The sequence below is a fragment of the Diuraphis noxia genome, unplaced genomic scaffold (assembly GCF_037042655.1).
Source record: "Diuraphis noxia isolate RWA-SAM2 unplaced genomic scaffold, SU_Dnox_SAM2 contig0004, whole genome shotgun sequence".
Lineage (NCBI taxonomy): Eukaryota > Metazoa > Arthropoda > Insecta > Hemiptera > Aphididae > Diuraphis > Diuraphis noxia.
Window position 1 is genome coordinate 41,925,262 of NW_028301714.1, and position 16,510 is coordinate 41,941,771.

General features: G+C 26.2%; 1 protein-coding gene across 1 annotated transcript in view; it reads right to left on the reverse strand.

Moving 5' to 3' along the window:
• Positions 1–238: 238 nt before the first annotated feature.
• The window catches only part of LOC107171157 (kinesin-like protein KIF12), a 38,776-nt gene continuing 22,504 nt past the window's right edge, over positions 239–16,510 (reverse strand). Inside the window, exons 11-16 of the mRNA XM_089227490.1 lie at positions 11,996–12,113; positions 10,293–10,506; positions 8,360–8,462; positions 4,704–4,786; positions 4,553–4,642; positions 239–1,180 (exon numbers count right to left, since the gene is read on the reverse strand). Coding sequence (XP_089083616.1) covers positions 739–1,180; positions 4,553–4,642; positions 4,704–4,786; positions 8,360–8,462; positions 10,293–10,506; positions 11,996–12,113 — 1,050 coding nt within the window. The 3' untranslated portion in view covers positions 239–738. The remainder of the gene's footprint in view (positions 1,181–4,552; positions 4,643–4,703; positions 4,787–8,359; positions 8,463–10,292; positions 10,507–11,995; positions 12,114–16,510) is intronic.

The window sequence follows — 16,510 nt, forward strand, 5'->3', positions numbered from 1 at the left end:
ATCGGTCGAGATTTCCTTATATTAAATCAGATAACTAAACTCAGTATACAACAGAGATGGAAACAACGCTTTCTTAAAATTGATACCAATATACAATGGTTAAATGGTACTATGGTAGGTAGAATGCACACTATTTTTAAGATTAGATAAGTTCATATTACTTATCATAACTTATTAAGTTGAGTAAATACAGAAAAAAGGTAATTTATGTTTCTTGTTGCGATACTTAAGCTAAAAATTAGATTTAATAAATACTTTATTTGCACTTTATAATATATATTTTGTTCAGTTTCCAGTGGCATTATAAATAGGGATGGTTCAATAATATAACATATATATCAGCAATTAGTGTAACATAAATTTGAATTTTATACGCCTTTACATAGCATGATACTTCAGATACTCCTCTATGCACAAAAGTGACATTGGGGATTTTTATAAATTTATAAAAATATTTGAAATTTAAAGTTATTTTTGATGTATTATTTCCTTTAGCACCTTTTTCATTAGTTTTCTATGTGGTATGTTCCTATAAATAAAAAATAGGTAGTTATGGTTAGTTATAACCTGTAAGTGTATATATGGTTAGAAATTGTGATACATATAAATATATATATATATATATATATATATATATATATATATATTGATTCGGTAAATTTGTCGTAAGATCAATTATATTTGATAAAATTATTGGAAATCCGTGAAGGTCACACGATTCCTAAGCTGCCTTTTATTTCAACCGGACGCTGCGGCTGTTTTGGCGGCGGCGATGGCAGCCCTAGTATTACCAGCGTGGTACCTAAATCCATTGTACGGCTGTGGCGTAACTGGACTTCCAAACGGATCTCGACCTTTAGCTTGGCTGTCTTGCCGCGTGTGCACGCCACTCCCGATGCTGTCCCGTCTTGCTCGCAAGCCACTGCTGATGCTGTTACTGGGACCTACGATGTCCGGAAGTGAAAATCGACCACCGGCGCTCCGCCGATCACCCGCACTGCCGATTTCGTCATCCTCACCACCTCCACCGCTGTCTCTGTCCGTTCGTGGTATGTCGAACGCTTGTCGGCTGACGATGGATGCGAGCGTTGAGGCTGCCGAGTTGAGCCCATCGTCGAATATCTTGTAAGGCCCGTCCATCAATGACGAAGACTGTACGTGGTCAACCATTTCCAGTGATCTGTGGTAATATACACAATCAAAAACAGTATACATATTAGAACATGACAAAATTAACTTTATATATTTATCATGTATTACTGTATTAGATATTATGAAATAAAGCTAACGGTGTTTTATCCAAATTTCGTCATCTATGCTGCAAAACCCGAAACTGTGATTTGCAATTTTATATCCCTATAGTTTAACCATCTTGGCTTAATATGTTTTCCAAATCATGACAACAATTTTTCACTGATAATATGATTGTTATTGTTTTTATTTTTATTTTGTAAATATCAATATAGGATAGACATAGTTAGAAAAATCACAATTACTTGCGTATGAGGATATAAACGTAAAAACCATTTTGTTTTGTAATGCAACGTATGGTTAAACGGATTATACGAGGCCACTCCTCAAATGTCCATTAGGACAAGAACAGGTGCAGAGTAAGGCAGAGATTTGGACGAGTTCCGATTAAAATGTCTACAAAAATATGAAATACATACGTTAAAATGTAATTCATTTAGCAAAATTCGTTAAAATTAAAATTAATCCAACTGTGAAGGGTAAATATCAGATGAGTAATTAAAAATAATATAATCCTTATCAGTTATCACTGTCAATCGGTTTATAGCCAATATTTTAAGGGATCAAAATGATATGATGGAATTGTTTTGTTCATGTTTATTTGTCACGAAATAATAATAATAATTTAATCCAGTAAATTATCAATTGTTTTTTCATTTACATTTGTATCCGATTTGGTGATAATGTTTTTGCTGTGTAAATTTATTTCCGAGCTTGATTTAAGCATACATGGTAATTTATAAATTAGGATTAACTCGTTTTGGCGAACATTTGAACTTTTTACTTCTATTTACATTTTTGTAACGCTAAGTGAAAATATACATTACCTATGCATGAAGTACCTGAGTAGGTACCTATTTTTTATATAGATTATTGTTTGGTGTATGTGCCTATATTATTTAAAATAAGTGCAGACTTTAAGTACTACTACTGAGTAAAACTGAAATAAAAAAATTGAATAATTGCTTAGTTTAGGCAACCGGTAAATCGGATTACTATTATGCATATGATAAATATGTATGTTTACATTTTGAAGTATGGTAGAATGCTTATATAGGGATTAAGTCTGCAGGCGTGGGACCGTTGAAATTAATGCTGTCAGGGTTTGAATCAATTCATGTCATCGGCTTATTTAAATTTATATATACAAATAATTGTAATTTTATAAAAAAAAAAAAAATACGTTTCGTCTATTTCCTAATGGCTTAGTTGCTTAGTATGCATTTATACATTTTTTTTTTTTGTTAATCTAAAAATTTAGAGTTACTTTGATTTTTCTAATAAAATCAAATATTAAATTATATTATATCATATTATAAGTATTCATAACATGGCTATTCAAAACAATATAGCAGTGGTTTTCAAATATTTATTAAACACGGCTCACTGTGCTCTTTAAAAAATGTTCACAGCATAACTTCCCCTTTTTTGAATTTTTTTTGCGCTAAATTGAATAGACGAAATCGTTTTCAACTATAATTACATTATTTAATTGAAATCATGTGCTTGATAGGCGTTACAAATATCTTTAATTCTTGGATGGATAATTTACCAACATACCTTGATTAGCTTGATTTCTTCTTCCACAAGTTGATTTTTTAGTATATAAATATTAAATACATAATAATATATATATTATATTATATCAAATGTATAAATAGTTAACCTCATTCTATTAATTTTATTGTAAAATTTATACCACAATTCAATAAAATCGGTAATATATGAAAACAATTTTCAGAAGAACGTGGAATATTATTATAAATGCTCGAGGCACCATTTTGAAAACCACTGTCATGTAGTAAAAATACATAGAAAATGTTCTGGTAATAGTGATAATTAAAATAAATATGACTCCACTCAATATAATGAAAACAATGTATGATATCTGTAATCTTAAAGGGTTTTTGATTGTTAAAATAGTTTTAAAGGTTAGTTAGGTACTTAAAAAATTTTATTTTATTTTATAATATTATCAATTATCATTATTACGATATAACTGTTATGGAATCAATAAACATAATACAATCTAGTATATATGTTTGTATTTATGCCTATAATATACGGTTTGTGAGTATTGTACACATGTAATATACGTATTGACAAAGCAATTTATAAACTTTGTACTCGATATTACATTATCACGCATTCAGGTAGGTACAAAAGGGTCAAAAACAAATTAAAATATTTTTAATTTATAACCATCTGTGTTTGTCGTTCAATCTGGTTGTAAAGGTAGGTTACCTAAATAATTAATGACCGGTAATTTGAAGTGTTACTATTTATTTATTTATTTACGGTTTTATTGCCAATAAATTGAATATAGTTCTTTTAACCCTATAATTTTAGTCCAATGCCAATTTACTTAAGTACACAATATATTTCAGAAACGCTATATATATGGTTGCATGTGTATGGAAATGCAGATAGCTAGTAGGCATACCTATAGACTTCCATACATATTTAATGCACACGAATTATCTGAAAATACTTCTTGTTGAATTTAAATTTATTGCGTGTTAGATATGAACCTTATTCGAGGAAATCATAGTTAATGGATTTGGAATCAATGTTACTCTTTTAAAAATACGTCAGTGTTTTATGCTAATATTTCGTTTCATTTCAACTTATTGAAATATAATATAATCAACTATAATTTTATACACGATTTAAGTATACTTATCTGTTTCAAAACGATATGAACCATAAACTTCATACAACCGAAGAGTTTAATACATCAATACAGTTACCTAGCATATTTTATCCTATTTACTTGTCAAACTTCGTTAACAAGCGACGTTAAGTACAATTTCTTTATAGTGTGGACTTCTGACGCGATAAACATGATTATGTATTAACCTAAACCCGAACACAATTTTTGCGCAATTGTTCTTTGAGCCTGGTTATAATTTATAAAATTAGCATTTTAAACAATGGCATCACATTCGAGTTCTACTATGCTTGCAACCTTAGAAGCCGTTAGTTGGTTTTATTGAAAACTTGTCTACTTTAGTTTTAGAAAGTTTACAAGACTAATTAAATGAGACGGATAAATTTTGAAGTTTCCAATGAAAACTTATTCACTGGAATTCCTGTGGGGATTCTAGTTGATATGTTAATTTTATATGAAACAGTTCGGACAATTATTTAGCCACCGTACTTTGAATTATATAATAAACGACTTATTATATTCGTCATTGACTGTAAATATGAAACTATCATATACCATGATCAAGTAGGGGAGTTAATATTTTCACAATTCACGAAGATTTATATGTAATTATAATTTTTTTTTTTTTACCTTTTAGTTGATGTTGGTTTTAACGGTGCTTTACAACTATCCGATGATGTTTTTCTTCGGTTCTTGAAAGAGCTCACGAAATTACTTTTACTGAAAAATAATAAACTTAGGTAATGTTATTTCTAAAATAATAAAAACTTAGACCTTATACTTATTTCCGATCCTTTTTTTATCTATTTCTTTTTGATAAGTCATAGGTAAATCCGTTTTTTCTCTTTCCAATTTATTATTTTCCTAAAACATAATATTTATTTATTTAATTAAAAAAAATAACAATATTTTTTTGGACAAAATTTGTTCTATATTATGTATGTAATCATAACAAGTAACTTTATTAAATTTATGCGTGATAATTTATGTTTTTTGTTCTAAAAGTATACAATTTCTTTGTTCGTATCCATTTTTCTTGTATAGCTCGCAACAATCCATTAAAGATAAGCTCTGTCATTCATGAGTTATTCAATATAAGCTTTGTTAATGTCGTTTATTTAAGTATAAATATAAGACACATATAAATATTATAATCATTGTTATTCATCAGTTTTAAAGACATTAAACAATTCTTAACTCTAAAGGAAACGTGACGTTTTTGCTTAAAATAAGAAATTATGTAAATGAAAATTTAATTCAAAATGTTAAATACAAAAAATATAGATTGAATGCTGAAAACAGATGACAGACTTTGAGTAGGTACTCGTCTTGCTTCATGATATATATTATATAATGAAGTGTATGATATTATTTATAATAAGTTTGAAAACTATACCTATAGTATACCATTGTATTACGAAAACGATTCAATACGGAGCTTGGTTAAAATGTTCATACTGAAGTGCTTTCAATATTCTATTACGGTTGTCATTAGTTTTTTATAAATATTCGTAAAGAATATTACCTATAAAATTAAAAAATATATTTCTTCTAAATACCAATTAGTCCCCCCCTCTTATAACCCTTTTTAAAAATGTATGTTAATAACATTTATATATTTTTTTAAACGCATGCCTATATACCTTTAATATTTTTAAATTATAATTATAACTACTTACACTAACTATCTACCTACTACTTTAGTCTGAATTGTATATGTTTATTAAATTTAAATTATTAATTTTTTTGATAACTTTTTCTTTATCAATTATCACCAAAAACTGTACTTTATTGGAATATTTAAAATTAACAATTTATTTTATATTGTCGTGGGTAACTTCCCACTCAGTAATTTCCAATTATTTTAAACTTTATAAAAATTTTGTATCTATTGTATTACCGTAATGTATAGATTGTAACTATGCTTTTTTTATATTATACTAAATTAACGAATTTTTAAATTTATCAGTATTCTTTTATAGATATATTAGATAAAATAGTAATAAGTAATCTGAAAAGTTATAAATTAAAATTTTAAAATTTTTACATTTGTTCACTTATAAATTATATATTATATTATTTTTATGTTTATATTGTTTTTTAGCCATAAATTTGTGATTTTTTTGTATTTATTAAAAACTGTTTGATTGTATCTATTGTTTATAGCTTATTCTTATACATAATATATATTCATATATGTGTTATTATTACTTAACTTTTCAATGTTTTTTTTTTATTTTATTCGTGTTTATGGTTTATATTCCTCTAAATAAATAATAAATATCTGTATTTTTATTTACCAAATAAACTTCTAATGGCTATATCTCATGTTTGTTTAACTTTTCTGGATTCATATGAAATTCAAATTTGATAAAAGCATTGGTTATAAAAGGTAATTTGATTAAACAATAAGTAAGTAGGTATGTTTTTATAGTTATTCCAAGTAACATTTATGTATTTTAAACTTAATGAAAGTAACATCTAACAATTGAAAATTGTTATTGGGGATTAAAAACAGATAAGAAATGCGTACGAAGAATGTTGTCATTTATGTAAATGCTTTTTAATTAAGGAAAAGAAAATTTGTTTTTAATAGTTATAGTTAAAACAAAGTTGCAGTTTTCGAAGTTAATTAAACTTAAGTTTAATACAGCATTTGCATTGAATGTAAATGTAATTGATAATTTGGTTTTGAGGACTTCTTGCATGGTTTTTGAACTGTTAATTCGATTTTTGTAATGTTGGGTAATTTACTGTACATGATTTGACGGCTTTTGTTCTTATTATTGTTAATATTTTGATTAGATACATTCCTGAACTATCTATTCAAAATCCGTAACAGTGTATATATAATTTAGCTTATATCAAATAGTTGTATACTAATATCAGAAGACTTCAAACGAAGAAAGCTATTTTTTTTTTTTAGAACATTGCTGAAAATGGCTCACTAGTCATGGATAGAAGTTGTTGATTCCAAGTAAGTAGATACCTTCGTAAATTATGTAATACTTGCAAAATATTGAAAATACTTAAATACTAGATTTAGTTAGTTAACCGAAAAGTTATTGCCAGCTTAGCTAGGTAATATAAGGCTATTTGTTGTCTATGGTGAATTTAAATTACGTGAGTTCGAGCATCGTTATTAAGCTAGATATACTATGGCTATTTTGGGATAACCTCCGGGGCTTTGGTACTGGTATTTTCAGATTTTCCATAAAACTATAGTAATACCAAAGAGGCGAACGTAGGACTGACAAACGCTGGTTAAATAAATTATGCTTGGGACAATTCAACTCGATCGTGTAGCCAACCAGGCAATGACTGTAAAATGGTCCCTTGTCGACCACTTTTTGTCGCTTTATACCAGAATTGTATAACGTTTCGTTGGATCCATATTTTTAAAACTTTTTGCTTTCCCACTCAACATTTTTGTTGAGATGAGTTATTATTACTTTTAAATTTGATACTATAATTGGCATAATACTGTACTTCACTTTTCTATCGATGAGTTGAATAAATAGGCTTCACGCTAAACCGGAATACGACCAGTAGGATTGTAATTGTATTGACTGTAGAGTTATGTTAGTATAGTAAAGTTGTACATAATTATAATCCGATTTTTAAACACCAAATTTAAACTAAACTAGTTATTATTTTTTAAGTACTATGGAAGAATTCAATTCTGTAAGATAATACTACAAATATTTTTTTCATACTTACTTATAACACTTATAAGTTATAACCAGCTATAGAAATCTATTTTTTGGAAATAATAAATAGAAGAAAGAAAATATTGATAAAAGTATAAGAGCTTTTTTCTATAAAATTCAATACAAAACCTTTTTTTAAATGCCTTTATCCACCTCCCCCCCTCATTATGTAAGTAAACTAGTAACTTTTTGACATTCGAGGATCAAACGTTTGTAAACGAATATCTCGTATTCCCTAGAGATTTGATTGTGGTATACAATTTGACTGAAACCTTTGAATATATGACATTCATATTCATATTTTTAAAAATATTAAATTATTAATCGCATTACAATGAAAATGTAAATAAACAAAGCATAAAGATAGACATGTCTCTATCGGGGTTTTTACACGTTGTTTTTGATAATGAAATATTATATTATACCTAATAAAAAACCCAATTTGCACTATTAAGTCATACACTTAAATAAATTATTTTTATAGTGTGTTATTATTATTACATTATGCTCGTAGTTCATGCATATTTTTAGTTATAAAATGTTATTTAGTATTCACATTATTTTTTCTGATTGTTTTAATAATTAATAAAGTTCCAAATATGTATTGTGTACATTATAATATGTATATAAAAAATAACATAAATATTGAAACATTTTAGTGGAATTATAGAAGTATCGTAAATCATATTTAAATTAATCTAAAATATTTAAATTGCATTCAACTTACCATTTCTATAATTTGAGTGTTTAGAGAGCTGTTTATCGAAGGCGTTTCTACTTTGTCAATATATTGGCCACGTGCTGGAATTATTGGAGACCTTATACATGCCCTGAAAATATCGTCGTTCTAACATTTTAATAATTTTATGGGATTGTGTGGCAGTCGTTGAAGCTGTGAATCGTGATATTTACGTACATTATAGGTAATATAACTTTTGACTTATGTTTCTTATGGAAATATAAGTGACATTCTTATAGGTTTTTTATTTCTGTATTTATTAAAAACTTTGATAATTATTATTTTTACCTATTTTGATTTTTGGAATTAAAAGAAAATAACTCAGTAAGAAGTATTATTTTCTGTGCATTTTTATGGCATAGACATTATAAATTATTAATTTAAATTTATTATTTGTTGATAAAATCAATTCTCAACCCGTATAGTTTAAAACAATATCGTTCCAACAGCAATTTTTAGTTATATTATGTATTTAATTTCATATACACATGCACAATACTCAATCCCACTGGGAAGGCTTGTATTTATTATGAATTATAGTAAAAGTAATAATTATAATATATTGCTTAAGATAAAATAAAAATATGTAACATACATTGACTATACGTCACATTTTCAGTATTGAATTCTGTTGTAATGACAAACTTTTAACGTGATACATTTTGTCCTGCTTTACAAATAAGTTCAGTTTTCCCCCTTTTTATCCGAATAAAAAATAATAACGAAGATCCATTTTTTTCATTTATTTAGAATGTTATTACTGTGAATAAATATAACATTAATCTATAATCTATGATTATAGAATATTCATAGGTTCTTCCTGGAAAAAAAATGTATATGTGAAAAGAATATTTACAATAATAAATGTTTTATGGACATATAAAAAAGTTGTTTTAGTATTGAAATTATTGTTCGATCGATAATTATTTTTAAAAAAACACTTGAGCCTTTAAAAACTTTACATTTTCACAATTTCATGAATGTATTTGTTGATACACTCAAATTATTATCTTAATAATGTATTATGGTCATCCTAAATTCCTAATATAAAAACATTAATACTAAAAAAATAAGTTGCTTGTAAAAATAATCAAATAATAAGTTATGGACTATGAATACCTTTGATAAAACAAGGCAATTTAATTAATCGTACAAATCAATATTTTTAAATTATACTTGACATTTTAAAATATTTAATTTTAGAATATTGTACGATTACGAGTAATTGCTTTAGTGAGTTTAGTTCTCGTCATAAGGGTTGCTGTATGGGTTTATTTAGTTAGTTTCATAATAATGACATCCATTTAATACTTTAATTTTGATCTGTACGTGTTGATAATTAATGTGGTATATGGTGTGTTACCAAGAGATTAAGGAATAATCAAATAAAACAGTAGCAGTGACGTATTTAAAACTAAAATATTAATTTAGTTTTTAAATTACATAAGGGATAATTTTCTTGGTTTCTTTAATTTTTAATATGTGTACATCATGTATACATATTAATGCAGCCGCACGAACTACGAAGGGTTTATGGTAGCTTGCGTTTATTATTATTTTAAATTATTTAACACATTATTCTTATAACTGACAAGCACCAAGCAGATATATCCACGTTATTATTAATATGGTTATTTCCCTTTTAAAAATACAATTTTCATTTTTGATTGAAAACCCCGAGTGTTTTGTTTTTGTTATCTTGTTATCAAAAAGCTAAAATAGTTTTGAAAGTTTATAATAGATAGATAGAAGTTCAACAAAACTGTGCTGTAGAAACCAAAGACAAAAAAAAACATAACAGTATAACCAAGAATTAATCAAGCAAGAGACACACGTACAACATTTTATTGCTATGAGACGAAAATAAGAAACAAAAATAGAAACAAAATCACAAAATCGGTTATTTTTTAAAAGTATTTACGAGTTGACGTCTTCGAGTTTCTTCAGCAGCCGTTCGTTCTCCCTACAAACAATTTCGTGGTCTCTCTGTAATAGGTCCCTGGAGTTGAATAGCTCGGCGTTTTCTCTGCGTAGCGCCTCGTTTTCATTCGCGTAGTGTTTGACTAGATCCACAAGCTCCTTGGGGTCCATTTGTATTAACCGGTCCATGTCCATATTGGGTGGCATTTTTACATCTACAAGGAATAAAAGCAACGGTTACTGGTTAGGTTCAGCTCGGTTAGGGAATATTATTATTATTGTTGTTATTATCGCCATGTATAAAATTGTATTAACGTGTAACAACTAAGCGATAGCTTCGTCGAAAACGATGACTAATATTTTACCCATATAGGTATAGTGGTTGTATAAAAATTATTGTTCAGACAGTATGTCTGAAAATAAAACAAAGAAAGATATCCTTAAATTGTTTGTACCTTTATATAATAATATTTAAAAAGGCTGAAATAATGTTTTCTGGATCGAAAAGCTGTCACCAGATAAATGGTGGTATTTGATATAATATTATTAATCGTTGATAATATTGTTTAATGTGTCGAACACAGAAGCTGTATTTGAAATTCGTATTTTATTTACAAAAGGAAATAATCTTAGACTATTAGTACAATATTGCGTTATAAACTACGTACTAAATGCATGTGTTGATTCCTATCGATTTTCCGAAAAGAATAGACAACAAATTCGTTTTAATTTTATTTAAACGGATTGACATTTTAAGATCTAAGGATTGATGTACCCGAGAAACACTAATATTTACTTAAATTTCATCATTTATGCATGCGAGTTCTAATAAAATGACGATGGATCATTTGTTAAAACATATATGGTAAGAATATATTTTTAAATTAAATGGATTATAACATTTTTAATATTAAGGGCTTTCGACGATTTTTCCACTTGATATTTTACTGTTTAAGTCCACCAGCCATATATTACAAATGATTTAATATCATAATTATTACTAATTGCTTAATGAAATTTACGTCACTTTTTGGAACTAATTAACCATTGTTAAATACTCAAATGCATGTAATGAATTCACTTTTTGTGTATAAAATATGACATGTTGTATCCGTAACATTGTTCCGGTTTATAACATATTAATAAATTATATACTAACAAGAGTTAAATATATTTTACTTGATATTTAGATAATTATTATAGTTATTTAGTTATTATTGTTCTAATTCCTCTGAATATGAATAATATGGTTTGAAAATTATAACCAAGAATGTGAATAAAATTGTTTAATCTGTTCAGGAGTCAGGTGGCTTTAAAATTTAAATCCAGATTTTGAACGACGTTATAATATATCGTTACATAATGTGTATTATGAATGATTTCTTTAGTTCTCAACAGTCCAAAGTCCAATATTATGAACAAGTCTACAGATGGAAATCAAGTAAAATTATACATTTGTATAATTATTGTATAGTTATATAAAACAAAAATATGAAATATAAAAATGGGGAGGGGATGTTATATTTTCTCTTGCTATCGTTTGCAGTGATAAAATAATAAAATAAAATTCATATTATATTGTATTAAAAATAAAATTATATTTAAACTATACAAAAATTGTTTTTCAATTATTTCTAGGGCGACTATAAGGTTAGATTAGGATTTTTTTTATTTTAGTATTCATTTCATGCACACTCAACTTACTTGAAATACTAGCAGACGACGTCTTGTTAATATCCAAAGCCTTTCGCAAATGATCGTTTTCGTTCTGAAGCGCCTCTACCTCGCGCCTCAAACTGACGATTAATGCTTCTCTGGGGTCCTGTTGTACAAACAAGGAACCGTAATGACACTCATACAATAGTTATAAAATAAACGTGATAATTATCGTCGTATTATTCTTAGTTATATTGTTATTTTTATTTTTACTGCTTATTAGTAATCATGTCACTGACGTGCTTGGGAATATTGCGGCACCATTCGCAATCATTGAGTGAATGTCTGCGAGGAGATGAACAGAACAAGTATTGCATGTGTAAGCAGAATAAAAACGGCAGAGGTGGAAAGGAAAATTGAAATATCATATCATAGGTTTGGTATTTTAATGTTCAGTTTTCTGAATACATTTAAAACTTTATCGACCATTTAACTCTTTAGTGTTTTGATACTTTTTAAAAAATGCACGAAAAAATACTAATAATTGAGAGTATTAAGAATATTTAATTATTCTAACCTCGTTTACAAATCTCATTATAAAATTATACTATTATTGTTTTTTAATTTATACAATGTGTTACATACTTAACTAGGTGCCTTTATAATGGCACTTGTATAATTCCCTAGCTATATTTAGCATTACATTATTATTATAATTGTGAAGTTTAATATTTTTATACAAAGCTTAAAAAAATGTATGGTTTTAAAAATTCTAAGAGATTTCTCACTATTTTTCATTGTAAAATTGATTAAAGGAAACTGCATGGGTAAGAAAAAAATCAATGAATTATTTAAGTTTAAAAACTAGGAACAATAATTTCGCAGTAAGTACTTACTTTTATCAATTATGATTTGTGAGTTTTTTAGATTCTGAGCGGAGCAATGAATGTATTGATTTTACCATGATGTGTGTTTTTATTATTATTATTTTTTTTTTGTCTGTCATCACGTTTTGGGTCAGTAAAAGTGCTTCGATTTTTTACTTCAGTACCTTGTTCGATCAGAAAGTGAATCTAGTTGGTACTTTGGCGGGTCAAAAGTAAAAACTTCTTAATATTTTATATTCTAAATAATCGGGATAAACAAATTAAAAATTAAAGGAAAAACGGGAAATTTTACGCACACTCATTTTTCGACAAAATTGATTTTGGTTTTTGATGTAACTTTAAAACAAATTACCATAGATACATAAAATTTTCACCAAATGTTTATACAAGTATATTCTATCCACCATGCAATTTTAAAAATGTTCGTCTAAAGTTGAACTATTCATAAGCATATGCAATTTTCGATCATTATTAGTTATTTTTAAATTAATATCGATAAAAATTTATTTTTTGAGTACCTAGAAGATCTTGAAAATGTAATACAAGGCTCTTAACATATTGTTACAATAGCAGTTGAAAAATAAAAGAAATATATAGTCACATTTTTTTTTTATAAGCATCCAAAGTTTGAATTTTGACAATATAAAAATTTTTCTTTTTAAATCTAAGATTTGAAAATTTTTAATAATCTATATTATATCCTAGACAGATAAACCATTTCCGCTCAGAATCGTTTTTCGTATACAATGATATAATATCATTGGATTCAAATTTAATTCCATCCATTACAATAACCCACTTGTGCTTTTTTTTAAATTTAAATCTATAATCTATTACATCTACAAATTGTTAACTCATCAAAATGGGTTGGTGATATAATTGTATGATGTTTATAAAACATTCAGATATTGAAATAACCAAAATTTGAATAACTCAAAATGTCTACAATTTTATGCCAAAGGTGAAAATGTTCGAATTTATTGCCAAAATGAAGAAGTCGTATTGTATAAAAGAGTATATTGCAGGATTATATATTTAAAAATATTTTTATAACACCGTCTGAAATGTTGTGCCTATTATTTGATTATGATGATGGATAACATATCATTTTTTAAACCTAAAATACAATTTTTACTAAAATGATTCGACATTAAAACAAATCTTTATTATGAATATTTAAGATTTACTTAAATTATTGGTTTGAATTCATTGAATTCATAAAGTTTGAAAGCTATTTTTCAAATACTATCCCACAAATATTTCATAAATTTAAAATTCATAGGTATATCATCTATAATATTGCCAATTATTTAAACATTATTTTTTATAAAATATATACATTTTTAATCCTTAATATATTATTTTCAAGCAATATTAATTTAAGTATGATTAAATTATTTTCATTTTGTGCTAAAATTTAGATGTAAAATCAATAATTTTCAAAATACCGATTGGCACAGTTAGTTAAATTGAATTATAATACATTTCATATTAGTGTAGAGATTAATTTAGCTAAGTTTCTCATAATTTATTGTAAACTAGTAGGACAATTTTAATTATAAAACTTGAAGCATATTTATTTTATTTAGTTAGGTAGGTAAATATATTATTTTAATTATCCATTTTGTAGGAAGGACGCATTTTGCTAATGTGCAGGTGTTTGCTAACAATCATTGAACGAAAATAAAATATATGCATGACAATAGGGGCGAAATATTAGGAAAACCGCCAGCAATAAAAATGATCATGTTTTACCTGGTGAACTTGTTTTAACATATTTTTTTTTCAATAAAAACAGGATTTTTGATGAACAAGTATGAGTTATATAAAAAATAACTATTGTGGGTATGAGTGTATGCATTCTAACTGGGTATACAATATGTATTGAAAAGTGTAATGCTTTATTAAATATTAAAAATCATAGCAATCTACAGTAAAATAATTGTTATATTATTTATTAACAATATAGTATGTTAAATTTATACATACAAAATGTATTTCTATAACTTGAATTAGAGCGAGATGTGTTAATATCAGTAATAAATAATAAAATTAATGCTAATATTATATGTATTATAAATTAATTTTAGATCCAATTTCGTTTTTCTGATTTGTGCTAATTTGTTGCAATACAAACAAATAAATCTGACCATTTTAATGAAAAAAACAGAAAAATTTAATTTTGTTTGAGTAGGTATTACATAATATGTATTTGTCTAATTTTCAAATTATTTATTGTGAAAAGTAATAGAAATTTGAAATATTTGGTGGTATCAGTTTGTTATCATTTTCAAGTAAAGTTGGATATATATTTTTATGAAAGAGAATAAAATTAAAGTTTATGAAAGTATATAAAAGTCTGTTTACAAAATTAGGCAAATGAAAATCGTATTTCAATTCAACACAAACATAATGCTGGCTTTAAATATAATATAATAAAATAGTCAACATATTGATCCACTGTCATGTATATGTAATATTTTTGAAATTAATAGTAATATTTGAAAGTCATAATATAAAAACAACAACAAGTAGGAATAAAAGTATTTTAATGAAAAGTGTCACAAAAACAATTTATCATGATAGGTATATTAATAATTTACAATATGACTTAATATAAAACAAAATGAAAATGTTCAATCAGAATTAATATTTTTACTAGTGACAATCGAATAATGTAATTGTATTGATAATTTGAAATAAAATTGATTATGTGAATTTAATATAAAATATACACATCATGTTGAAGTTTGTAAAACTGATCTATATATATATATATATATATATATAATGTTGTATATTATATGTGGTGTTGTAAATGATATTTTATCAAAATTATCTTTTATCAATTATTCATAACTAACAAAGTAATCAATATTGAGCATTTAATTATATTTCGTATGCAATTAATTGCGTACCCTAATTTATGTTTGTTGCAAAATATATTATAAATATATGGAAATACGTGTAAGATGAAGTGTAGGTGTAATCTAATTTGGTATATTATCATTTTAATATTTAATTTATTCGCATTATATTTCATTATACAATGATAATTTGTTACAGCATCACGGGTTAAAATTTAATAAAATAATTTTACCACTAATCGTATTTAAGTTATTTGACGAAACTTAGATGAAAGAAAACGGCAAAATTGATTAATTCGGTATCATTTAAGCCTACACATTTCAGAAGTGTAATGGATTTTTTCAGTTTCGACGAACAATATTTATCAATGTCTGTAAAAAGCGTTGTAGACATTCAATAGACGCTTTATCATACGAAATACTTTTCTATACAAATATTTTTGATAGAAATTGTAAGTACATATTACATTGACTAGTCCGGTTACTAATAGAAGTTAATTGGAAAAAAATTGTGGCTTTGCATTTAATTATAAAGTCAAATAAAAATACAATTTAATGAATTTTCTGTATCATAAACTTGGATAACTCGTGAACATTTCAACAAAATATATTTGATTATTCACTGATATGTTACATTATCTAAATCTATCCACTTTGAATGGCATATGGGTAGTAGAGGCTAACTTTCTTTTTTTCCAAACTTATTGACGGCAGTATTTGTTCTGTTGTCCAAATTGAATTTTAAAGTCCATGACATAGATTACGTCAACAAATTCCATTCCGTATTCTTGTAGGTATTAGTCGCATTC